The sequence below is a fragment of the Glandiceps talaboti genome, chromosome 15 (genome assembly GCF_964340395.1).
Source record: "Glandiceps talaboti chromosome 15, keGlaTala1.1, whole genome shotgun sequence".
In the NCBI taxonomy this organism is placed as follows: domain Eukaryota; kingdom Metazoa; phylum Hemichordata; class Enteropneusta; family Spengelidae; genus Glandiceps; species Glandiceps talaboti.
This window is the reverse complement of record NC_135563.1, coordinates 14187444-14214854: the sequence shown is the minus strand read 5'-3', so window position 1 is coordinate 14214854 and position 27411 is coordinate 14187444. Positions and strand designations below refer to the sequence as shown.

Here is a 27411-nt window from a genome sequence, read left to right as displayed (position 1 = left end):
CATGGAACCCTGTCCAAACCATGTAGGGTTAATGTAGTCACACAGGAAAACCATAAGTTGACGACAGATTCACATGGAACTCTGTCCACACCGTGTAGGGTTAATGCAGTCACACAGGAAAACCATAAGGTGACGACAGATTCACATGGAACTCTGTCCTCACCATGTAGTGTTAATGCAGTCACACAGGAAAACCATAAGGTGATGACAGATTCACATGGAACTCTGTCCACACCATGTAGTGTTAATGCAGTCACACAGGAAAACCATAAGGTGATGATAAGATTCACATGGAACCTTGTCATGACTATGTAGGGTTATTACTGTCACACAGAACACTATCAGTATCACATGCACATTAATTTTCTCAAAAATATTAAACTCACTAAAAAATTATCCATCAAAATCAATCAATTAGGCCAAATAAAAAAGTTGTATGGTTCTGGTTACCCGACCCCACCTAGTTTTTTCACACCAACCCTAAATGTTTTTTTACATATTCAAGAAAAATTATAATAAAATCGCGAAAACCGTGAAGTCTCACAAGAAATAGTGGGTGCAGAAACTGACATCAACTTAAAAAGACAATATAAAACTGTTCTTCCAATCTGTAATGACTGTACATCTGATAGGAAGAAATAAACAACACAGAGACCATTTGGAAAACAATGGAAAACCTGAACTAGACACTCACTCATGAAAAAAAATTTATACTAAAATAAAATCTACCTACCTCACCTACATTTTTTGTATTTTACAATTGAATGTATTTGAAACCACACATTTTTTTTTTACATCTTGGCCATATTGCATGAGAAGTATTCTCACCATGAAATTCTCACAATACAGTGACGTTTAATATATTTTATGTTTTATGTTTTTAACTAAATCAAAATCGTTGTATATCAAATTTTCTAATGAGTGTGTTTGGTGGATTCCCCAATTTTACCCACAATTTTACCTCGTTTCTTACCAAAAATTAAAAATTGTTCAAAAACAGCTTAATTTTAAAAGAACATGGGTGCAGAAATAAGAGCAAAAACACATTTTATTGCTCCCAAGTGAAGCTGATCACAAGGACAAAAATCCAGATGGTTTGTTGGGCACAACTGAGTGACATATCCTAGATAATTACGGATGTATGGTCTAACTAGGAGACATATAATCATTCAGCGGTCCACCGAATAGATTATCAAAATACTTTACAACATTAACACACCTGCTCAAGTCTACAACATGCAATGGTTTACTTTATATAAGACAAGTAGTCACGGGGGATATTAAGCTGAACAAAAGATTGGTAACGGTAGGTTGTCGCCAGCTTCAAATGATGAGAAAATCTCATGACCTATGAGATAGGTCCTATTAAAGAAAAGGATTATTCCCGCTTTTCTTTCAATAGCGATTATAACAATGCTTTCGTGGAAAATTGAAAGATTTCAGATATTACTAAAGAATGAGCTGGGGGACTCATGTCATTCAATTTTCCGAGCGGATATTACAACGATAGAGATTTAAAAAGATGAGAAAAATGCTGTCAGGAGGATTGGGTATCTGAGGAAGTGAATGATTAAGTGGCAAATTATGGACATAAAAGGCAATTTAATGAATAAAGGAATTTCATTACAATGAAGGTCATCTCCATCCAAGTGATTGCAACTTCAAAAATACTATTAGACTTTCTAAGAACTATGTAATTGTTTTTTTAATCAAAAGGACACGGCTTAGCATCTTCAATACATTTCATCTGTATTGCTGTGAGGTTTTACTAATTTGTCTGTTTAATCTTTTTAAAAAAAAACAATGGTTTGTGCTCACACTGCTTGTAAAACTACAGCCTCCTGTTATCTTTCTTTCTTAGAATCTTAGATTACACAGTCACACTTCAATAAACAAACATACCGAAAACAGGTGACCAGAAATGGGGGTATCTCACAGTAATCTAAAAGGAATGCATATCACCCCTGCCTATTCTCGGAACTTAGACATACACCATTCTACCCTGAAGAAGATATTCTATTTGAGGTCAAAACATTGGAAAGGACTTGTTAACCTCTTCGATCAAACCTGATTTTACAATATTCAAGTCCATGGCTCCAAATCGGGTCATATCATCCTTGAAAGTGAACTTTTTGAAGGTTATTGTTTTATGATTGTATAGATTTATGGGCCAATGCCATCCATGTTTAACCTTTCTTCTGCAATATGCAGTATCTACATTATTGTATTATGTATATTATTTCACCATTTCACCATTAGTGGGTAATACTAATAAAACGAATATTAATGATCTGGTCTGCATCAAAACATTTCATCAATTTTGACAGAGTAACGATAATGAACTTTGTAATAATAGCAATTTCAAGTTCATGAATATAACCATTCCTATAAAAAGCAATAAAGTATAATTTTCTGGAGATTGAATGATGAACATCTGGATTGAACACAAGACTGACACAAATTTCTAATTTAATAGTATACGAATATACTATACAAGCCATGTTTTACTAAGCAGTTCCATTTGACAATCTACAGTAATCAGAAAACACATTGCCAGAATCATTTCCTGATTATTATATAAATTTGTATGAATATATATATATATATATAAAATAGTGCCAATGGCACGGCAGTACAAATGTAAAGTTTCTGATATGTACACACAGACATTTTGCCATGAACCTCACTTCAGTTGTGCTAAAAACACCAACTGTATACCACCATATTAGATTATTTCTCAATGTTCATGGGTGAAATCTTGTTAAAATACAGTTTCCTTTATATCTAATGAGCAATTTTTGGGGACCTTCAGTGAAATTTCCATGCTTATTAAATAAATTGATTGGATTGATTCATAAAAACTAGGTTATTAGAGCTTACAAGGATAATAATAGTGTCTGGAAATCTTTTAGACATCATGCTGGCATCAACATTTGGTGTGTGAATGTAAAAGAACTCATTGGTAGACAGACACCTACTGAGATTTTTTGCAACTCAAACTTGTATAAACTAATTTCCTAAAATTCTTGCATACTACCCTTTCAGCCAACTCTTAATTACTTTCCTGCTAACATTGAGTTCAACACACATCATGTAATTATATTTCTATGCCAAATCATTAGTATGAGAGCTCACATTGTTCACACAGACCAGTGTATATTAAGTCTTTACAATACCAAGGGATGTAACGGTGAGTGGAGACAATGGAGATAAACAGCGCCACCTACAGGTTATTCATTGGAATTACATGTAATCCCTGATATTACAAAGATGATTAATTCCATAGTTTGAGTATTATTAGCCTATTTGTCATCCAAACTGGGCCTTCTCAGATGCTATCAGTTGTGGCGTTATTTGATGTTGAGGGTTACACCTAATGTTAGGTGACCATACAAGGAGCATTCCCTCTAGGGTCTGGATAACTTTAAACACTACATTATTTGTGTTTTCAAATAATGTGACAAATTATTTCATTACTATAGTTATTGATTCATGTTTACCCATTGGAATTACACTTCACTTCCCATGATGCACCATTCAAAATGGTGTTTTCAAAAGTTTCCTATTCTAGATAACTTTTAAGAACTGCAAATGCAGAAAATAATTTCTTATTGTTAACCACTAGCTACTACCTGGTTTATATTTCCATGGACAAAACATAGCGTTAAGGACTTGCCATACACGCATACTGTTTTACTTTCAATATTAGAATTACATCCATGCATGCATGGATTCAAGATTGTGATGAATTTGTTTGATATTGATCCCTACAGTACCAACTTACACAACTCTACTAAATATATAACACAGTATTTATATTTGAAACAAACCATTTCAGACAATAGCATTTGTTTAAATACCACATTGAGAATTACCAAATCATAGACACGCACTTGCACCCAAATGCACACAAATGCAGACACGCGCACACACATGCACGCATGCACTCATTCATGCACGCACGCACATGCACACGCACATGCACACACACACACACACACACACACACACACACACACACACACACACACACACACACACACACACACACACACACACACACACACACACACACACACACACACACACAAATCAAAATCTTTACTGAGTTAAACCATAACACAGAGTAACTGGGCCTTAGAATTATGTCTTGAACACTTATTACAAGATAAATAGTCAGTTATTCATTTTAAAGCAAAAGATTAATGTCCTTACCTGATTATGAAGTCGTTGGTATAGATTGATAAGTTTCTTAGTTGACCAACTGAATAACTGTAAGAGTTGCATCACGTGTTCCTGTTGAAATATACACAGCATTCAGTGACAAATGTTAATAGTTCTGAAGAACAGCAACAAATGTTTTCAAGAAAGATTATTATCAGACATCCTTAAATCTATAAATAAGCCATTTATATTAAATTCAACCGAGAGTGGTATTTATAAAAATTTGACCAAACTAACTCATCTTGGACATAAGGTGTGTTCAGACTTGAAAATTTAGAACACCACTTGTCCCCAAAATATTTCTCAGAAATGAACAATTTGGCTACAGGGCAGTACTAAGGGATGATCGCACCATGGCAAACAAGCTTAATAAACAAACTCCCTTCGATTAGGACAAAAACCCCTCCCCTAAATGTACATTCACAAGAGCGACATCGATACATTTATACATGATGTAAACCATGATGCTAAATGCAGTGGTCACACCACTACGATCGATGCAATGTAAAAACATGATGGTAAACACATTAAAATACTACCCAGCACTGTATATCACATTAGAAGTAAATTTTAATCAACTTATCAACATCTCAGTAGTAAATACAGAACCTGTTATCATTGACAGCATGAAATTTTTGAAATTTGGCTAGAAGTGCGAAAATGAAGTTGAGCAATCACATTGATGCCAGACTTCCTCTCCCCCTAAACGATGAGCTTGTGTGATATTGTGCAATCGTCCCTAAACTGTACAGTACATTAATAACAGTTAACGCATTGGTCAACAACAGTTTAGGCTCAATCTGTTCTGCCTATTAGGTGATGATACTGACTGGAAAATTGATCACTTGAGACTTTGGTTTGGGTAATGAAACACATTCATACTTATCAGTATTGGTGAACAGAAATCTATATCTAGACATGTCTGAACCCCCTTGTGGCTTAAAGAATGTGTAAGTGTAGGTCTGTACAGCTGAAAAGTTCACATGTAATTTGTAAACACATACATTTTGTGACTCGTATGCACAAAAAATAATTTGGTTTTTACTACAGTATATTCAAAATAGCATACATCTCATGAAATCAGCCAAATCAAATCATATTCAGCGCATCATCACCACTCCCAGTGTTCTCACCCCGCTATACATTGTATATCACGTATGACTGCATGTTAATGCTGGTTTTCCTTAACACCTACATTGATGACAAATATGAAAAGTCAGGGCTCGAAATTAACAGGAGTCTTGTGTCCACAAACTAATTCTTGCCACCATAATTTGCAGCTGGTATCCAACTCAGGTTACCACTGATTATGCAATGATTTAAAAGAAGCAAGATTTACAGAAATGAAAGCATTTTAATAACACATATATGTCCAATAGAGGAACTCTGTTTTCATTTCAGGAATATGGGACTACTGGTCACCATCCTTGGGCTACCACTTTCTGAAATTGATAGCCCACTTGGACTACCATAGCAAAAAATTAATTTCAAGCCTTGAAAGTGAACTACTAAAAGACTACTTACTGCTGGTGGTATCAGTTGATCAATGGATAGCCCTTGGTCTCCATCATGGATGAATTCTATCATAAACTGGAGATAAGATGCAAAAAGATACAGTTAGTTACATCTCATACATCTAAAAAAAAAAAGTTTGAACTTATTTCTAATTATTTTGTAATCTGAAATATATGTACAAAATAAAGAGTACTTACTGACAAAGCTTGTAACAAAAGCATTGCTTTACTCTCAGCTCTTTCATGGAACCTCTTCAGTTTGTATGCTTCTTCTTCAAAGTCCTGTCGGAGAGAGGAGAGAGAGAGAGAGAGAGAGAGAGAGAGAGAGAGAGAGAGAGAGAGAGAGAGAGAGAGAGAGAAAGTGTGTGTGTGTTTTAGCAAACTTTCGCTCAATCTGCAATTCTGATTTTACAAAGAACACCAAGCAAACACTAAATCCATCAAAATGATAAACAGAAACACAGTATGTATATTTCAAAGACTGTAATTTCCCAAACACATGCAGAGTTTATTCAATAGAGGGATATATCGATCGTACAGGGTATGACGATTCAAACCTGATGATTCAATAGAGGGATATATCGTACAGGGTATGACATTTACACAATTGAGATTTCATCATGGGGTCGGCACATGGATGTTGTGTTTCATTCCTGTACTAATGATGTAAGAATAGGGATACATATGTTTGTAGTGCATTGTTCATTTGTCTGCTGTATGTGTCTATCATGTGTAATTCAAATATCTGTCATGTGTCATTCATCTATCTGCCATGTGTCTATCATGTGTCATTCATCTATCTGCCATGTGTCTATCATGTATCATTCATCTATCTGTCATGTGTCTATCATGTGTAATTCAAATATCTGCCATGTGTCTATCATGTATCATTCATCTATCTGTCATGTGTCTATCATGTGTCATTCATCTATCTGTCATGTGTCTATCATGTGTTTTCCATGCAATGTACAAGTGAACGTGACTTACCTCAGTGATGAAGTACCACAAGACAAGATGTACTCTACTGTAACATTCTGGATAGAGCCATTGTTTGAGGGCCTTTAGGTAGTTGGTAAGAAAGACAGTTAATGGTTGAAGACGTCTCTCAATAGAGTAACCTTCCATATCAAGCTCTATGAGTAACTGCAAACCTTGCTTAAAAAATAAGTTCATCTGAAAAAACAAAATGAAGGATACAAACAAAGGCATGTCAGTATAAAGTACAGTGAGAGTGTATAGACAGAGAAGATACATTCGGCTCATTTCTCCATAAGCCATTACACATTTAATATATCTTCCACATATTTTTTGGACGCATTACTACTCCTATGAGAATATATTTAGTGAGTTATTTTCCTTCACATCATTCAATTTGAGACTAGATTTGTAATACCTACACCAGTTTCTGATATACAAAGCTCACATTATAATGTTGAAGGTGAATCTACATGACATTGTACATTCAAAACCTGACCATAAGATTCTACATGTTTCTGTACTCATGCATAACAAACAGTTTTTGAAGCACGTACAACAACGTGTATTGTGGTAAACTTTTTTCATCCAAGATGGCAGTTTGTCTTCCTATCTAATATACTACTTATTAGACTCTATAACAGCTAGACTGTAAGACTGCCCTCTACCTTCTGTGCAAGGAGATTAATAAGGCTATCTTTGACATAGTTGAGGTGTAATTCACAGTGCCCAAATACAATTCCTCTCAATGGTTCCTTCTCTTGATATCCCCTCTGACTACTTTCATCTTCCAAGGCATGGGTTTCCTCACTGCTGTGTCTCTCAGTTGTAGGACTGATTTGGTCTGTTTTACTGGCTGTAGTGTTAGTGCTACTGGGCCGACTATTGGATGTTGCACTGTCAGCTGATGAAAAACAGTCGGAGACTGATCTTGGTATTGTGGATGCATCACCAACCATTACAAAGTCTACTAAAATCAGGAATAAAAAGAAGAGAAAACGTGACCTTAATATCGAGTGATAACAATACAATATATGCATTATGGCCTCTAGATCAATGCAAGTCATCAAAAGCGTCCCAGTGTGTCCTCTATTGATAGCCAAATTTTGTTGTTGGAGTCAAAATGAGCTTGCGAGTCACCACATAGTAAGAGATAAGGGAACACCAAATTTTGGTGTGTCACTTAAAATTGTGTGCGTCAGTGGCGTGTCAAATTGGATTAGAGGGCACACTGTGTAAGACTGCCCTCTACCTTCTGTGCAAGGAGGCTATCTTTGACATAGTTACTGCCCTCAGTGTCACAATTTAGACCACGGACCCTGAAATATAACTGTGGGGGCCTATGTTAAGACTTTTGTGTTTACATGATGATGCAGAAGCCAGGAAAAAAGGTAACAACTATCATTTACTTCATATTACTTTGAGAATTGTTATAGTTTATGAAAAAGTGGTTTGGAAATTTAAAAAAAATTCTAAAGAATGTGAGATTTGACAAGCTAAATGTATATACTTTGATTTCATAGTAACTGCCTGTACTTATGTATTTAAGTGTACAGCTGTTAGTATTCTGTATTTATTCAATTCAACACTTTTAGAAATTTCAGTTCTTGCATTTTAAGGTGAAATGTGCTCCTCAAGTTGTTTTGGATGAAGTTAATTTAAAGATGACGTGAAGATTATCGAAGATAGTTGTATTGTTTCATGGATTTTATTTGAAAGCAGTCTCCCAGTCAAGTATTTATCACATAACAAAATAACCCCCTCCCCCCTTTCTGACGTGCCCTTTAATGAATTATGTCACTTACCATCAATGGGAGGGTTCTTGTCTAGCTGTTCTGGAAGTTCATCATTATTGTCATACAGTGGTACGGCTTGAGATAAAATACTTTGGAAGACTGGAATTAGATCAACCAACCCAGCTACATTGTTGATACGTGTACACATCTACAAAGGAACACAAAAATATCGAATCATTAGAATAAATAACACAAAAGTCTTGTTCATGTTCTATGGGTTTATCCTTGCTTGTTTTTTAATCAAAATTCATTTCTAGTATAAAGTGCTTCTATTTGTTTTTTGTGACGTGCAGTGTTCTCTCTTTGAACAAAGTTTTAACAGGGTTATTATTAAAACCCTCTTGTAATTTCTGTGTCACTAGGACAATGCAATTGATTTATGTGTAAATGGTATCACTATGGTTACAGGACATAAGATTCTCCCTTCCTGGTCTCTAACCAGCAAGTAAAGGTTTTAGTTACTGATCTGTACACCCTCCTGTGGTACCAATGGCCCTCCAAAACCTATGCTTAGATTTTCAATTAAATGACATACCATTTACATTGAACACCCCCCCCCCCCCATCAATACTTTGATTGCTTAACGTACTCCTTCCCCTCCATTGTCGAACCCCCCCCCCCCCCCACCCCATCAAGAGCTGGTAGTTACCACCCAAGAATCACATTCAAATGGATCATTGTGATATAACAAAGAGATTCCTGGAAACATACTAACAGTACTACCCCCACCCCCACCCCCTTTCATTATCAAAACATGAAAGTCTTGACTTACATCCTGAGTTACAGGTTCAAAGCTATCACATAAGTACTGGGACTCCCTAGAAACATACTGGTAGCAGTCTCCAATGCCAGCTGACATGTGACGACATCCCCACAGACGATTGGATTTCCTCTCCCACCTCATATGCTGTAACAACTGAAATATAGAAAGTTTGAAATGAGGTGACGTTTGAAATATACATAGTTTGAAATGAGATATACATAGTTTGAAATGAGGTGACGTTTGAAATATACAAAGTTTGAAATGAGATATACATAGTTTGAATTGAGATGACGTTTGAAATATACAAAGTTTGAAATGAGATGACGTTTGAAATGTACAAAATAAAAAAAAATAAGTTTTTAAAACTTAGAACAAGTTGTTGTTTGTTGTTATGAGTACACAATGCAGGATTTCATCAAAATCTTGGTAAAGAGTGCCAACCCTGGTACTATTAAAATTGTGATATTGCCCTCGCTGGCATGTGTTATTATTTAACTATAATCACAACAAACAAATTTCAACAGCAAAATAGCCAGGTCTCTAGCCATCAAGATGCACGAGAAACAAAAGCATATGTGTTTTTGTCAAAAGAGGGCGCTATAGTAAATCATGTTGTTTGGCACTACATCCTTTTTTTGTAATGCAACTGATTACTTTGAAGCTTATAGAAATACAAGATTAGCAGAAAATAACAGCATAGTACATGATGATCAAAAGAACTGTGTTTCTCACCTGTCGTCCGAGGAGCTGCATAGCAACTTTCCTTGGAACTGCACACAGATCCATACCCAACATGTTATCAGCATAGTTGCATAGTGTACTGGAGAAGGCCTAAGTAAATGAACAAAATTGAGATACACCACATCAATGGCACATGTACTTAAAGGTACAAACACTTTATGATAGTTCAGTCCTTAGAGAATATTAAATCATCAACATTACTCTTTTACAAAGGTGGAAGTAAGATGGAGTGTATCACATGATTGACATTTAATGAAAGAAACCATATCATACACACACACACACACACACACACACACACACACACACACACACATCGGTAGTAAAAGAAATGATATCATATGGACATGGTAGTTAAAAGAAAGAACACCATAGGTACATGATAGTAAAAGAAGCGATATCATATGTACATGGTAGTGAAGAAACGATATATGTACATGGTAGTGAAGAAACAATATCATATGTACATGGTAGTCAAAGAAACAATACCATATGTACATGGTAGTCAAAGAAACAATACCATATGTACATGGTAGTCAAAGAAACGATATCATATGTACATGGTAGTCAAAGAAACGACACCATATGTACATGGTAGTCAAAGAAACGACATCATATGTACATGGTAGTCAAAGAAACGATATCATATGTACACGGTAGGAAAAGAAACAATACCATATGTACATGGTAGTAAAAGAAACAATATCGTATGTACATGGTAGTAAAGAAACGATATCATATGTACATGGTAGTCAAAGAAACAATACCATATGTACAAGGTAGTAAAAGAAACAATACCATATGTACATGGTAGTAAAAGAAACGATATCATATGTACATGGTAGTAAAAGAAACGATATCATATGTACATGGTAGTCAAAGAAACAATACCATATGTACAAGGTAGTAAAAGAAACAATACCATATGTACATGGTAGTAAAAGAAACAATACCATATGTACATGGTAGTAAAAGAAACGATATCATATGTACATGGTAGTAAAAGAAACGATACCATATGTACATGGTAGTAAAAGAAACGATATCGTATGTACATGTAGTAAAAGAAACGATACCGTATGTACATGTAGTAAAAGAAACGATATCATATGGACATGGTAGTCAAAGAAACAATACCATATGTACATGGTAGTAAAGGAAACAATATCGTATGTACATGGTAGTAAAGAAACGATATCATACGTACATGGTAGTAAAAGAAACGATATCATATGTACACGGTAGTAAAAGAAACGATATCATATGTACATGGTCCAGTTAATACAGACAATATCATAGTATTGCCTGACTTATCTCTCTATTGTAAATGAATGTAGCTAGTACACTTTAGTTGAGCACTTCACATTTTTTGAAGTGAGAAATAAATGTTGTTTCTGAATGCCAGCAGAGTTTCCACAATTAGTTCAGGAGATGTAATACAACATATATCTATTTCATCTACATTGAGTACTTACTAATTACTTGTTTCTACCAGTTTTCATAACACTAACAGAGGCCAGTAAAAGTTGACGAAATTCTTACCTGTAGCATTCTGTCATAGAACTCTTGACCAGCTTTCATCTTCTGCTTGTTAATGGTTTCCATGGCAACTCTATGTACATCACTTACTCTGCCATTCAACACACAGACTTCAGAGCATTCATGAATAGGTGATAGCAGTTCATTCATGGTTGTTAGAAATGACGACAGTCTCTTGACGATACAAATGATGTCAATCAGAGACCCAGACACGGGAAGTACTTTCTCACTGTCATCTTCGTCTTCTTCTGTGATTGCATCAGACACTTCAACAGATGAGTGCACACTTTCATTTGGTTCAATCGGTTGAAAAGCAGTATCTATAGTAGGCTGTGATGGTTCCTCCATTTGTGTAGGGACACTGTGTTCTATGTTGTACCGTGTGACACTGGCAGAGGCATTCTCCCTGTCCTGATTAACAGGACATAGTGTTGATTTCAAACAGCTTTCATCACTTTCAGCATTGGCAGAAATTGCAGCTAATTCTTCATTTTCGTCATCTCCAAGATCTAAATTTCTTTCCTTACAGATCACTGGGGTAATCTTGATAAAATGTGCTTCTGTCAGTTCATCCAAAGTACTGACAACAGAAGTTTGTACTTCATGTGTAACAACATCTTCTTCTTTTCTTTCTCTTTGAGTTGTCACTCCCTCTTCACCTCCTGGGTCATCTCTTTGCAAGAGTTTCCCATCTTCATTCTTTGATGTATCTCTCTGAGTTGTCACTCCCTCTTCACCTCCTGGGTCATCTCTTTGCAAGAGTTTCCCATCTTCATTCTTTGATGTACCTCTCTGAGTTGTCACTCCCTCTTCACCTCCTGGGTCATCTCTTTGCGAGTTTTCCTCATCTTCATTCTTTGATGTATCTCTCCGAGTTGTCACTCCCTCTACACCTCCTGGGTCATCTCTTTGTGAGTTTTCCTCATCTTCATTCTTTGTTTTGTCTCTTTGAGTTGTCAATCCCTCTTCACCTCTTGGGTCATCTCTTTGAGTTGTTTCTCCATCTTTATTTCCTGGGTCATCTCTTTGTGAGGTTTTCCCATCTTCATTCTCTGTTCCATCTCTCATAGTAGTTCTTCTCTCTTCATCCATTGTTTCATCCCTATGAATGGTCTCCCCCTCATTCTCTCCTGATTCATCTCCATGAATGCTTCCCCCTTCTTCATCTATTGTTTCCCCTCTATGAGTGTCTTTTTCATCTCCCTCTATCACTTCATCTTTATGAGAGGATTTTTCTTCTTCATACATGTCTTCTCTTTGAGTTATCATTTCTGCATTCTTAATACCATCTTTGGGAATGATCCTGTCTTCATCACTCACCATTTCATCGCTGGCAGTCGTTTTTCCTTCTCCATCCATTGTTCCATCTCTTTGTGATGCTCTCCCCTCGTCGTCCACTGTTTCTGCAGTCTCTGTCATTGTACCTACTGCAGGTGTTACTTGCGTTTCACTCCTAATAGGATTTTGTTCTTCCATCACATTTTCATCTCTATCTGTTTTTGTAATTTCTTTTGTAACATTTTCTGTGACATCAGCCACTACATTCTCCTTGTCTACAATTTCATCATTGTCACTCGTCCGTTTGCTAATGTCCATCATGTCATCGCTGTCTCCATCATCCTCTGTAGTAGTCTTCAGAGTTTCACAACCTGATTCAACTTTGACCCTGGATGAGTCATCATTGACCTTTGACACAGGTTCTCTGTGACTGAGGACCGAGTCTGCAGATTCTGATACGTATCCACAACTGTGACTGCCGTCACTGCTAGGATATGCAGTACTTATGACATCTTGTTTTGAAGAACTTGTTTCAACTTTTTCTGTCAAATTTACCTCGGGTGTATTTGCCACTACTTTAGGGTGTTTGCTTGCAAACGATAATATTTGTTCATCTTCAGAAGTTTGATGTCCTTCAGGTATAGTTTGAATTTTTGGCAATCTTGTAGGAACTATCCTTGTTGCGCTGAACTTATAGTCTTCATTTATGGTGAATGGTTCGCTATCAATTGCAGAAAACTGACTAGGTGAAGCTTCAGGAGTCACATGATCATCACCATTGTTGTCATGGTAATGAATGGTAGCAGTTGTAGTCACATGACTGGAAAGACTCTTTTGATAGGTTTGCTGTGTTTGACCATTGTTTTGATTGGTTAGAATGGGTGAGGTGAGTTCACCAACAGATTTTGGAGATGAGATACTCTCAACTTTCTCTCTGAGTGGTCTATCTTGTAGAACCTGTAGAAAGGATAAAGAGTCCGTAGCACTATACAATGGTCCAACACATCTATTCTAAACATTACGAGTTTAAACAAATGTCTTCAACTTTCACACATCCATCTTTACACAAATTGGACACACGTCTATTGGTTGGACAATACATTATTTGATTATAGATTTTTATAAACTCTAAAAAAATTAAGTGAATTCTTTGAATCGGTTATACTATTTTTATTGATGGTTGTGAGTTCTATTTGCTGGTCTTTATAAAACAAAAATTAACAGAGAATATTCTTCCATTTTGAAATTAAATCTGATTGTAGATTCATCTGTTTTGCCAAAGTAAAATTCCACATAATTTGGGCAGATTTGACATCACATTCTTTCCTCTAGCTTGTTGTAGCATTAATTTTTACAACTCTGAATATGACCATACAATTGTAATAATGCTAAAGATTCAAGCAGAAACACTGAAAAAGTACCAGACATTGCATGTATACCTTGTCTGTTATCATTGGAGATCCTGGCGTCATATTGCCTGACGAGGGCACACTACTGAATGCGGATCCTTCGGATGGATTGAGTTGGATACCAGTTGGACCAAAACGGCCATACTCTTGGGTTGATGATGACAAAGGACAGTCTTCAAGTTCTGATGGCAGTGCTAAGGTCTCAAACTGCAAAGAAAAACAGACAGAATCTTGTCTTAAAAACAAAATGCTTTATTATAATACTCGTAATTTATTCATGAACCTTTGTAACAATACATAAGGAAATGTACATAACAGATTGATTGAGAAATAGACAAAATAAATATAGTTATTTCTTTCCTCCTACAAACCCTTGATAACACTTTTTGTAGTTTGGGATGTACGTCTTCTTCCAAGTTATACAAGTGAGATGTTAACAACTACACGTACAGACAAGAAGTCAGTGTGTTTGCCAAGGTTGACGATCCCGGTAACAGAAAAGGAGAAAGGAGTAAAATGGCAGTGTTTCCCCATAGAGTCTATGGTAATATTGTTTGGGAACCCAGGTAAAATATCATGGACACACAGGTAGATTTCCCCTACTTACCACCCTTAGCAAAAACACTGTGTTGGGTTTATTACATGCAGAGTTATATTACAGTTAGTCAGCTTATGCCATTACTACTGGTAAAATTGACTAAATTTATCACATTTATAAAGAAACTGAATGGCAAGAAAAAAAACATGAGACCATATGACTTTCAGCTCTACTGGAAATCAGACATCAGCCTACAAGTCTGGCTTGCAAATATTGGGTTAATGATAGACAATGCTGATGGATTAAAAAAGTAATAATGTATTTCAACCCATATTGCTTCAGAGGAAATTTTGCAGTTTCCTGTCCCTATTTCTCTTCAACTCTCTATGCTAGCATTTATTTACTTAATTTTAGAGTTAATTGAATATCAACATTCCCGCCTACAATTGATCAAGGAAGTTGTTCACATCAATTACAGGAGAAACGTTAGCAACAATCTCTTGGATTCAATAATCGCCATGTGCGGCCGTCTATCGCTAATCATTATACAATGGCTTGTTTGTTTGCATGTGTCATATCCTTTATACAGAGTACAGAGGGAGCACATTAATCTTAATTAGCAACGTAATGCATTTATCTATGAGAGACAGGATTTTAGCACAATAAGTTAAACTCATTACAGCAAACTTAGTCTAGTCCTACACATGCTATGATCATCTCCAGGGTTGTCACTACTCGTTGACCCCTTAGATCACTCGTATTTTCCTTGGCTGAACAAAGGAAAATATTGTGGAATAATATCTAAGTACACTATATATGTTGTGTGTACGCCACTGGGCTCAGACTCTTATAGTAAACCCTCATCCGTGAAACAAATCAGAAATATGTAGCATATTGTACATGTACACAGTTATCTTACACACTGGGTTATGTCTGTCAGTGTGTAATTATATAATTATATCTGTTATGCTGACAGTAAATTTCAATGATTGTGTAAGCTAGTGCTCCTTTTGCATGACTTGTAGGCGCTGCTTATATCTTTCACTGTCAGATATGTTGATAATTGATAAAATCGAACGTGTACAGCAGAAATTTATTAAATTTTTATGTTTTAAATCAAATGTGCAATATACTTCAATAGATTACGATTCACTATGTGGTGAGTGTGCCCTCAAAGTCAATTTGATGCGCCACTGACGCACACAATTTCTAGTGACGCACCAAAATTTCGTTTTTCCCCTATCTCTTACTATGTGGTGACTCACAAGAAATACCAGTTTTTCTCATTTTGACTCACAACAACAAAATTTGACTATTGTTAGAGGGCACACTGAAGCACTGTATTAGGTATAATGATACAACATTACAACCATACATCAGTGGCTTTAATATTTCATTACAACGTTTTAATATTTCAATACAACACTTTCATGTTCACTATACCCCAAGGGGGCAAATCAATCCAGGTGTACGTGTGGACATTGATAATTTCTGTAAACTGAAGGGAAGTGTGGCCACCAAATGAGTCTCCTGAGTGAACACCACATTTTGAATAACATACACATCATTGAATCATGGCTCAAAACATGTCAGGCTTCAAAGAATGTCTAATTAACAATGGAATCAAAATCTGTCAATCAAAAGTCGACCACTTCGAGATTTGTTGCTATATGATATATCCTTCAAGGTATATCTCACGGAGTGCTAAAAAAAAGTTGAAGGCGTGAGAGTAAAGCAAACACCTCCCCACCTAGCACTCTCTACGACGTCATTAAACCAAGTATCATGTGATAGGTTGGATAGCATCTTATTATACTGGAAAAAAAAACTGAAACCAGACACTGACTTGTTTCAATTGAAACAACTCGTTCAGAATACTGCAAGTACTGGATTGACGCACAACGATACAACTACGAATACCTCAATACAACAACAACCAAGGTATGGCACTTTCTTCTTTTGTTTCTTCTTAATTCAATCAAACACAAGCCTTTTTATTTGAAGTTTAGCTCGCAAACATAATCTCTGGTATCATCCATTCAACCATTTACATAAAATCTTTTTTTTTTAAAAACAAAACGCAAAATATTTATCTGCTGATTATCAAAAACCAATTTCATTCCTATTTACTCATACTGTAGTAAAAGATATGCAGTCCCTAGATCATGTGCAAGTTTTCTTTCTGAATAAGGCCTAAAAAGAATTGTGTGGTTCCGATCATTGTCAATTTTAGAAAAGGTGGGGTATTAGATTTTAATTTTTTTAATTTTTCATGTGTGAGTGTCTAGTTCAGGTAGTTATGTTTTCCATTGTTTTCCATAAAGTCTCTGTGTTAATGGTTTCTTCCCATCAGATGTACAGCCATTACAGATTGGAAGAACAATTTTATATTGTCTTTTTAACTTGGTGTCAGTTTCCACATTTTCACTATTTCTTGCGAGACTTCACAATTTTTGCAATTTTTTTTCTCAAATGTGTTACAAAAAGTTTAGGGTCGTCAGTGAAAATTAGGAGGGGTTGGGTAGCCTAATTGGTAAACATGCAATTCCCCTAGGTGGCAGACAAAGTATATAGACTGGGGTCAGATGCTTGGGCTATTTTGTTTGTTTGTTTGTTTGTTTATTTGAGAACAACAAATCATTCTGTTAATAGCACCGGGCCTTCGGCCCTCGATATCAGTATGCGATTATAGTAGTATTGGATCTGAGCACGGCAATGACTTAAGTTTACTTAAAACGTAGGGAAAAAAGGCGCGAACGACTGTCGACAGTCTATTCTACTCACAATGAAAACATTTTTGGAAGCACATCACAAATTTTTGCTGACTCGTCAGCAATGTCAGGTGCAAACCACAGTGGGCTGTTTTCACATGTCTGGGAAGAAACATGTGAAACTGGCCCGAGTGATATACAGCTTGGATCTATATGCCGATATCAAAGTTTAGATTGAGCTTCCCTTGGTGGTTACTTATCGCTATCTTCAACCTGCATTTACTGTATAAATGTCAACTGGTGATATATCAGTGAAAATTTTGGATTACCTCACAAAATATTTGTTTTGACTACACGAATAGGAATTTTCAATTGTACCCTGACCATTCACTCTTACATGACCATACTTATCTACAACTACACGACTTAATTTGAGACAGTAATTTGTTTCAACCAATCAATTTCTCTATGAGTTCCTCCTAGTAATTGGATTTTTGAGAATATTGATTATAATGACATTGAAAGTCACATCATGTGTCAGTAGATAAGTGAATATCACTAAAAAACTAGAAAATCACAAATAATGAAAGCAGTTCAAACTTATACCTTTTTTGCTTTGACAGATAACATCTGGCCGTAGAATCTAAGAAAATATTCGGCATCTATCATCACCTTATGCAGCAACCACTATGGAGATGACACATAACATCAACCTTACAACATCTGTGAATATTATCCTCCGGAATGAAACAAACATGACAACTGATTGGACAAACCAGACCACCACTCAGACAAACCTGACCACTGATTGGAGCCTGACTGATGAACATGCAACTGTCAATCACAGCGATCCTTATGAAACAACCAGTAATGAATTCTCAGCTACAGGAAGAGTAGTTGCATCATGCATTTTAATTATCATCATTGTTGGAACTTTCAGTAATGTGTTGCTTATTTTAGCTTTTACAATTTGTCAAAAACTTCGTTCTCCAATGAACACTTTGCTTGTAACGTTAGGATGTGTGGATTTGATAGCACTTCTTGTTGCCGCCCCATTGCATTCTTTCACTGTTCTGTTCAGTCTTCAAGAATTTAAGAACACATACTGCATTTTTCTCAGAATAGTTGAAAACACAACTTCTCTCCAGTATCAAATACTTACTGTGATAATCACATACTGCCATTACATCAAAATCACCAAAAGTAACGAAGTTTTCCAGACTAAATTTTCACCAAAACGGGTAGCACTCACCATAGTTATTATCATCATTTTGCCGACAATCTTACATGTTGTCGTTTATATGCTCAATTTGCGGAGCTGGTACTTCAGTAAAGCTATTGGTATTTGTCAGGTTTCCACAGAAAACAGAAGCACAAGATTTGTAATCAGCAGTGTTCCTTTTATTGTTTTCTTTCTGGTAATCAGTTTATACACAAAAACATACATTTATGTCAGAAAAATATCAATGGCTGTGGCGCCATTGCCCAGTGAACAACCAATCGCAGACACATTACCAAGTTCAAGTACCAGACATCAAAGTACCAGTGGTCAAAATTCACACCCTGCAGTCATCAAAAGTGTAGGTATAAACAATATGGTAACAGAAAAAGTAAAAACACAGTCATTACTGAATCATTTTGATAGTCTATCTATCACATCTTCAGAAGAGGAAAATAATACCTGCAGTTCTAACACCGACAGAAAGTGGTTCCAACATGTACAATATGAAAAAGGGTTCCCAGGAGAGAGACAGAAACCCGAGCAAATTCACATGAAAGGGTCTGTGACTCCTGTAAACATACCTGGTGCAATTTCAACAGCTTGTGAAGAAAATAATCAACACCAAGTGTTGTCTACACAAAACTCTACTGAGACCAACAACTTACATAGACAATCAACACTTTTTATGCAGCAAGGATGTACGAACAAACAGGCAGTAAAGAAGCAACACACACAATCTCTTCCAAGCAACCACTTCTCAATATCTCCTGATACACAAGTGAGTTTTTACCAGACTGACAATGACTCACTCAGACTGCCATCTCTTCGCAACGAAGAAAGAGCAACATTACCCAGGGGTAGCTTAAGTATATTTTCAATAACCTTAATTGCTGGCAACAATGCAAAAAGATTTCTAAAATCTGCCATCATAATCATCACTGGATATCTCCTTTTATGTGTGCTACCACATACTCTTGTCAATGTAATAGAAATCTCTTTTCAAAACCAGTACACTGATAAGTTATTGAGAGTGGCAGCCATCTTACAAATATGTGCTTATACTATCAATCCGATTCTATACACATGCAAAAACAAAGATTTTGTGATCGTATTCAAAATGATTGTGACTTGTAAATGGTCACGTATACCACACAGAACACAATTTCATTGTTGTCCCCATCTTTGAAACTCACAGAATAGTAGGAATATGCAACAACATAGACAAAAAAGCCACATTGTTTTGGACATCTAAATTGAGAGAAGGCAATGACAAGAAAAAGTACATAACATATTTTGCCTATAATGAAAAATTCACTGTTGTGGATACTTACTCTAAGTGTATATGGAGAGTCCATAATGGGGAACAATTCAGTCCTATGACAACATTGTACATTTTATTGCAGTTACGTCTTTCTTTGGCTTGGAGATTATTACACCATTGTATTCTTACATTGTCAAGTATTAATTAAAGAAACATACAAGAATCACGTCTCCATGTATTATGAAAACACAAGCTATTGTAGATATAGTTTCATTTTAACAACAAATATGGCCACCCTTCAGTGGAAAATCTTATAACCACCATATTAACCCATCCTTAGCTAATGTTATTATATTTAATCTTGGCCATTTGTTAGTATCATCATTTGCAAAAAAAAAATGGCTTGATTTTGATATCTGACCTTGAAAGTCAAGGTCAAGGTCAAATTTAATGATACCTGCAGATAGATAATACCTGGGGTAGGCACTTGAATTGAACCTCTATGTGCCATAATTCCTGAGCTATTGTACAACTAGTTGATTTTTTCTACAAATATGGCCCCTATTCATCCACATTTGACACGGTCACATACTAACAGTTGTGCATATGCCCAGTATGGGTTGTCACATTTGTGCCAAGTTTAAATGACATTTAATAGCCAGTGCATGTCAGAGATAAAGGTTTTAATTCATATTTGACATGGTCACACAACTAACAGTTGTGCATATGCCCAGTACAGTTTGTCACCTTTGTGTCAAGTTTAAATGACATTAGCCAGTGCATGTCAGATATACATCATACAGGTGAATCTGGATGAATGGATGGATGTTAAGAAAACAGACGACATCACATTTTGAACAGAGAAATAAATAAACACTATAAACCAATAACTCTGCATTCTAAACAGTCAATGGACTGATATTTTTTAAAGTCTTCATCGCTAATGGAACCTTACAATGCTACTTCATCATTAGTGGCAAACAGTATAGCAGGTGGTCTTCCACTACAGAATGTGACATGTTTACTAACACCTACACATACACTGTTATTTGTTATACGCTATACAGAGTCTTTTGGAAACAAATATGATTATTATAAGACTATTCATGTTGGATAAAAGTCACACACACACTCAGCAAAACAAGTAACAAAAACAGAGGAAGGTCATTTCAGATCATTAAATTGAAGATGAAACAGGGAGGGAGGCTAAATATATGTAATATTAGTAGTACCAAGGCAGAAATTCGAACTCCCATTGACTCGTAAAGTTGTTCACGTCATCTTAAACTTTAAAGGCCAAGGTTTTAACCCCAGGTTCTTGCATTTTAGTGTTATCCTATCAATGGAGTCATAAAGATTACATATCGGATTGTTTTGAACCAATTTTTTTCTATAAATTCAGCTTTGGCAATCCCCCACTTCTCACACCTAAATGTTCATCTTAATCTTCAGTAACACATAGACATCTTACGGACTCTTGTCAGTCTCAAAGGTCTTCACTAACACATAGACATGTTACGGACTCTTATCACAGTCTTAAAAGCCCATGTTGGATGAGAATTAAAATTTGGATGTAGAAAATAATTGTCTGGCAGAGTTATAGTAAAAATCGGATGAACAAATCAATGATTCGCTGTAATCCTTGTGGCTCCACTGATAAGATAACACTAATTTCAGAACATAGGATCATACCATGGGCCTATATACCAATTTTTAACTCAATCAATATATACCATGACATGTTTGACTATTACATGCTAGCAACAGATGTGTTGCGCTAGCTCTATTTTCCAGCATGATATTGGTCTTTGACATTGTGGATAAAAATACAATATGGTCATACCTTGTCATTTCCCACTGACTGTAGTACCAATGACACCAAGTGTTCTTTCAACACAACCAACCATTTTGATATCTGATGCAGAAAACATTTCCTCCAACTTTGATCTCTGTTGTATGAAGCAAACAAGATATAAATCAGTATGAAAACAACTACTTAGTTCAAATCTTATGACAATGTATCTTAGAAAACCTTTCACTCCAATTGTCAGAAGACAATGCTAACACAGGATCAGATAAAGGGTTATAGCATCATCGAAAGTAAGTGTATTGGGGCGAAAATTATCGTTATCACTGAAATTTGGGGTTTTGAACAAAAAACATCAACAACATGTATATAAAACACACAGTCAATTCCTTTTATTTAAAACTAACCCACCTATCCAAACTTACCATTTTAAAGGTATCATTATCGGGTACATAGAAGTATAGAGTCACACTTAGGCCACACAAAAAAGAGAATTGTTTCTGGTCAGGACATACTGTCTAAAGTGGTGTGACGATGCAATTTTTTTCTCTCTTTTTTCTTCTTTATTCTCAACAAACCTGTCACTGAATCTACTATTTATGGCAGTTACTGTTCTTTTTACTTAGTACTTTAGAGCAAGTGTGTGTGCTTGTACATGATTGACTCTGCAGTTGCCTTCACTGAAGTAGGGAGGGTTATTTTTTGTTTCCCCTCGGATCTGCAAACTGCATTGGCTGGACAAACATAAAAAAAAAGATCGATGCGAGGGTAATTAGGTGATGTGTGCACTTACCAGAAACTATTCTTTTTTCCCCTTATATTATGTATCTTGCTTTTGTTTTATCTAAAGACATAACCCAGTCTGCATAGGGATGAAACAACCTATTACGTCAAAAGTAGGAACATGTCAGCTGGCACACATGACTACATTACATGTACAGTCCTTCATGGGACCACATGACTACAAAGCATTTAGTCCTACACGGGAGGCCCTGAGGTATGATGCCTAGGTATACACACACAACTATTGTTTTGTCATAGCTATATACTTACTCTGGGAGTATGAATGTTGCCCAGTCTGCATCTAGTCGGTTTAATCTGTACGCCAGACTCAACATCATCAAATCAATTTCACCAGTCTCCTAGCCAGTAAACAACAATAAAGTAATAAATAATAATAATAGAGCAACATTATGAATCAAAAATGTTTGACAAAAATAAAAATTGCATGCCAGAGAATTCAGAACATCATTTCAGAAACAAGGGTTATTTGAGAAAACTCAAAGCTGCAGTTCACAGATTGATGGTGAAAGAAAAGAATTTCTGAGACCAACTATGTCATTTTTTCAATCCAAGAGAGGCATTTCAGAAACCAAAGGCTATCTGTATTTCAGAGACTCTAAGCAGCATTTACGAAATGACTAGCATACCAAATCAGCAGCTTTTCAGAGACCATTATCTACAGTTTCAGAGGCCAGGAAATAAATTTCAGAGAATAAGAAATGCATTAATAAGAGAAAATGTTCAAGGGCTGCATTTCTTTAGATCAAAAAATTTGATGGCTTACATCTTCTTGGGTGGCCAGATCACACAACTGCTTCACATCTTCCATAAGAAACTTGTAAAATGCTTTAGCAGCCAACTGCACTACATCGCAATACCTGAAATATACAGTAGTAATGAAATGAATACAAACATGATGCATTTATTTTATCAACGTCAAATGTACCTTGGAAATGAACTGTTGCTGTTACTTTGTAAAAGAAAACTCAAACCAATTCTCAGTTAAAATCAAGACAAACAATCGGGGAGGGGGGGGGGGGGGGGGGTCATATGCAAATATTTAAATACAGATCAAAACATTATCAAAATTAAGCCATTTATAGAATCTAATATGGCCACCGATTACTATGTTAACTTTATGGGAAAATAAAAAATTGCTGATTTCCTTTGAAAACAAGATGGTGGACTCAAAAATTTGAAGAACTTTGATTTTAGGTGAAATTTTTCTCCGAGGCACATTCTACCTGAACATATTAATCCCTGATTTAAACTGATTTTTGGACTACAATTTGCAATGTTGCTTAACCCAGCCAACAAAGTTGACCTTAGCAATGATCATAACTAAAGTACAACTGGGTGAAAATTCATTGTATTTGATTTCCACTTTGTTCACAGACAATAAGCTAAACAGTAAATATCAAATCATCAGTACTAGAAAGCCGGAACTTTGCAATTCTTCTTCTGAAAGAACATTCAATAATACTGTTTTGTCGTATCATGGACATCAAGAAACATTACTATTCCTCTACAGATGATCCTTAAAATGGCTTCAGAAAAAAAATATGTTGATTTGTCCCTATCGCTTATGTTTGGTCACCTTAATGAAATGTGTATAGTTGGACTAATGAGTATCGTAACCATGGATTTTATGAATAGGTAACTTGGTCTACGTATTTTCAAGGTTGCCAATGATGTATCACGACCAGTAGGTTTTCCCACACAGTGATTTATGTACGTCATTCCCTTGGATATTTTTATGTCTGCTAGGAATTAAATGAATGAGATTCAACTCACGGGTGAAAGACCTCCAGGTAGTACTGTCGGTAATTTGTCACTTCATCACGGATATCAAAAAGTAAGATATTAAGCTGAAAAATAAAATTACAGATACATTTCATATTTCTAATATTATATTCGTATTCCACACACCAATATTGTCACATACCCCTTTGTGTTAATATACGTAGTAATGCACTGTATAATTATTAAGCAGTCATGTACAATTCAGGAAATGGTGTAGCATGTTCAAAAACATGTGTTCACTGATATAGTCATTTTGCCTTCTTAGACTTGGACCACTTGTAAAACAAATACACAATGGCTATTACTAGAGGTGTTAAACAATGTCTTAAGTATATACATGGGGGAGTCAGTGACTGAGTGGTTTTAGTTTGTGGAAGCAATGCAAGCATCGCTGTACTAATCATCAGAAACTGTCACCCTTTAATAAAGGTATCAGTCTATCACTGTTTGAAACTTCTATAATTTCTGTTAAGAGTAATCCTTGATTGGACTTTTCAATTAATATTACTCCTACATGTAGTAAATTTTGTGATCATTATTAAGCTTGTTGAAAAATAATATTTCAAGGCATTGTTATTGAATATGGTTGACACTATACCCTTCATGTAAAAATAACTAAAAATGCTTCCAAAATTGAAATGATACCCTGACACATTTTGTGAACTAAACATTAGCCTGGAATGTTGCCATTTTGGCAGCACATCTGTTCACCTCCCCATGGGCCATAGGAGACTCCCCCCTAAAAGCTAGTTTGAGAGGGGATTGCCAACAAAATATGCAATGTGCTAATTCAATTGCGTTTGGAGATGGTTTTTCATAGGTGTCCGGATAGCGGCATTTTCAGATTTGATTGGGTGACCTTAGTGTCAAGTGACATTGACACATCATTTGACGTACTTGAACTACCATACTGATAGAATCATAGCAGTCATTACCGGTCCTCATTCCCAAAGCCCAAGCAAAGAGGATTATGGTGGCGAGAACTCAGTCTATAAACAGAAGAGCGCCCTCACAGGTCACAAGTGAAATTTTACTGTTTATACTGTAATGCATCAGAACACACATTACATTGACATGAACTCATCATAAATGTACAACTATCAAACATTTCCTTATCACACCTATTTTTTGTTAGATTCCAAGATTATTGTTATATATGACGACTCATTACTTACCAGTCTTGGGGACAATGGTGTGGTAAAAGCATTAAGATTCAATTCTGTCGTCGCAATCAGTTTGTGTCTTTCGTAGGCTATAGCAAAACTTTCCTGCAACATAATATTGTTAGAGAAGATTTCTTGTTATTGCAACATGTAGACTTAAAATGACAAAGAGTCACATAAATTTTTTATAATCAGCAGTACAATGCACGTCAAATTTGGAGTAAAATTGATATTAAGTTATGTTACCATGGTGATTTGATATATGACGAAGGAAAATTATAGAGTTCCGAGTATTCATAAGTAATGTTCACTGGTGCTTTACAGATAGTATGGTGATAAATAAGTGCGTTGGATAATGTAAGTGTCATTTCATTAAAGGTTCTGAATTGGTGCTGTATGAATAGAACCGGTAGTAGATTCCAACTGATAAATTAGAAATGTTGGCATTAGTTACATAAAGTGAGATAACATGAAGGTACACAAAACATACAAAGTCTCTTGATGTAGGTTAGCCAGACAGCCTATCTATCCTACCTTGTCTAAAGTAAGGTTTCCATGGTATAAAAAGTAGTTTATGTATAGCTCAGATTGCCTACTTAGCTTTCCATGGTACAAAGTGTAGTCCACGTCTATCTTAGATTCTCTAGCTTTCTATGTTAGTTTACATTACCTGCATGTATTGTTAGCCAGTATTCCATGGTAGTTTACATTAACTGCATGTATTGTTAGCCAGTATTCCATGGTAGTTTACATTAACTGCATGTATTGTTTTAGCCAGTATTCCATGGTAGTTTATGTTACCTGCATGTACTGTTTTAGCCAGTATTCCATGGTAGTTTATGTTACCTGCATGTACTGTTTTAGCCAGTATTCCATGGTAGTTTATGTTACCTGCATGTACTGTTTTAGCCAGTATTCCATGGTAGTTTATGTTACCTGCATGTACTGTTTTAGCCAGTATTCCATGGTAGATTACATTACCTGCATGTACATTGTGTTAGCCAGTATTCCATGTAGGTTACTTTACCTGCATGTATTGTTTTAGCCAGTATTCCATGGTAGTTTACATTACCTGCATGTATAGTGTTAGCCAGTATTCCATGGTAGTTTATGTTACCTGCATGTATTGTGTTAGCCAGTATTCCATGGTAGTTTACATTACCTGCATGTATTGTGTTAGCCAGTATTCCATGGTAGTTTACATTACCTGCATGTACTGTTTTAGCCAGTGTTCAACTGAGTGACCTTTTTGTCCTGATATCCTACTCTTCAGACGTAACACACTTGACAGTAGACAGATCAATGATTCTGTTGACAAAATTTATGGAAAAAAAACAACAAATTCATTGCATGGATTCTGGGTTCATAGTTTGTCATCCCAATGTGGGATTCACTACCAAAATTTTTTTGACTCAGTGAGTACAAATTTTCATTCGTAACTAATTCATTATCTGCTGCGCCATTTTTTGTTGACAGAAAACTAACCATACCTTCTGTATTATTGTAGTCATAAATAGTGCTCATCACACAACCAAGAGTTCTAATCAATAATATATCTATGTTAACCACTAATATACTATAAATTTCACCCAGAAAAGATATACGAAAGCAAACATTTGCATGCAGGTATGCAATGTTTTCGGTATTGACACTGCTGTGAAAATACCATTAGTATGCGCGTGCAGCGGTGCAAGTAACATCTGGTATATATATAATAATAAATATATTAAAATTCATCAGGAGTACATACTATTAAAGTTCCATGCCTCAGCTAAACAGTTGTTCCTATTCAGTAAATATATTTACGTTACAACCAAAACGTTGTTTCCTTGCTCTGGAATTATATTTTGTAGTAGTTCAGAACCCAGTGCATAAATAATTTAC

General features: G+C 35.8%; 1 protein-coding gene across 1 annotated transcript in view; it reads right to left on the bottom strand.

Moving 5' to 3' along the window:
• The window catches only part of LOC144446730 (uncharacterized), a 58141-nt gene that overhangs the window by 18052 nt on the left and 12678 nt on the right, over positions 1–27411 (bottom strand). Inside the window, exons 11-26 of the mRNA XM_078136552.1 lie at positions 26735–26835; positions 25540–25632; positions 24356–24429; positions 23346–23439; positions 22832–22920; positions 21815–21920; positions 14270–14446; positions 11556–13787; positions 10005–10103; positions 9282–9425; positions 8519–8657; positions 7382–7680; positions 6726–6911; positions 5937–6020; positions 5749–5814; positions 4216–4296 (exon numbers count right to left, since the gene is read on the bottom strand). Coding sequence (XP_077992678.1) covers positions 4216–4296; positions 5749–5814; positions 5937–6020; positions 6726–6911; positions 7382–7680; positions 8519–8657; positions 9282–9425; positions 10005–10103; positions 11556–13787; positions 14270–14446; positions 21815–21920; positions 22832–22920; positions 23346–23439; positions 24356–24429; positions 25540–25632; positions 26735–26835 — 4064 coding nt within the window. The remainder of the gene's footprint in view (positions 1–4215; positions 4297–5748; positions 5815–5936; positions 6021–6725; positions 6912–7381; positions 7681–8518; positions 8658–9281; positions 9426–10004; positions 10104–11555; positions 13788–14269; positions 14447–21814; positions 21921–22831; positions 22921–23345; positions 23440–24355; positions 24430–25539; positions 25633–26734; positions 26836–27411) is intronic.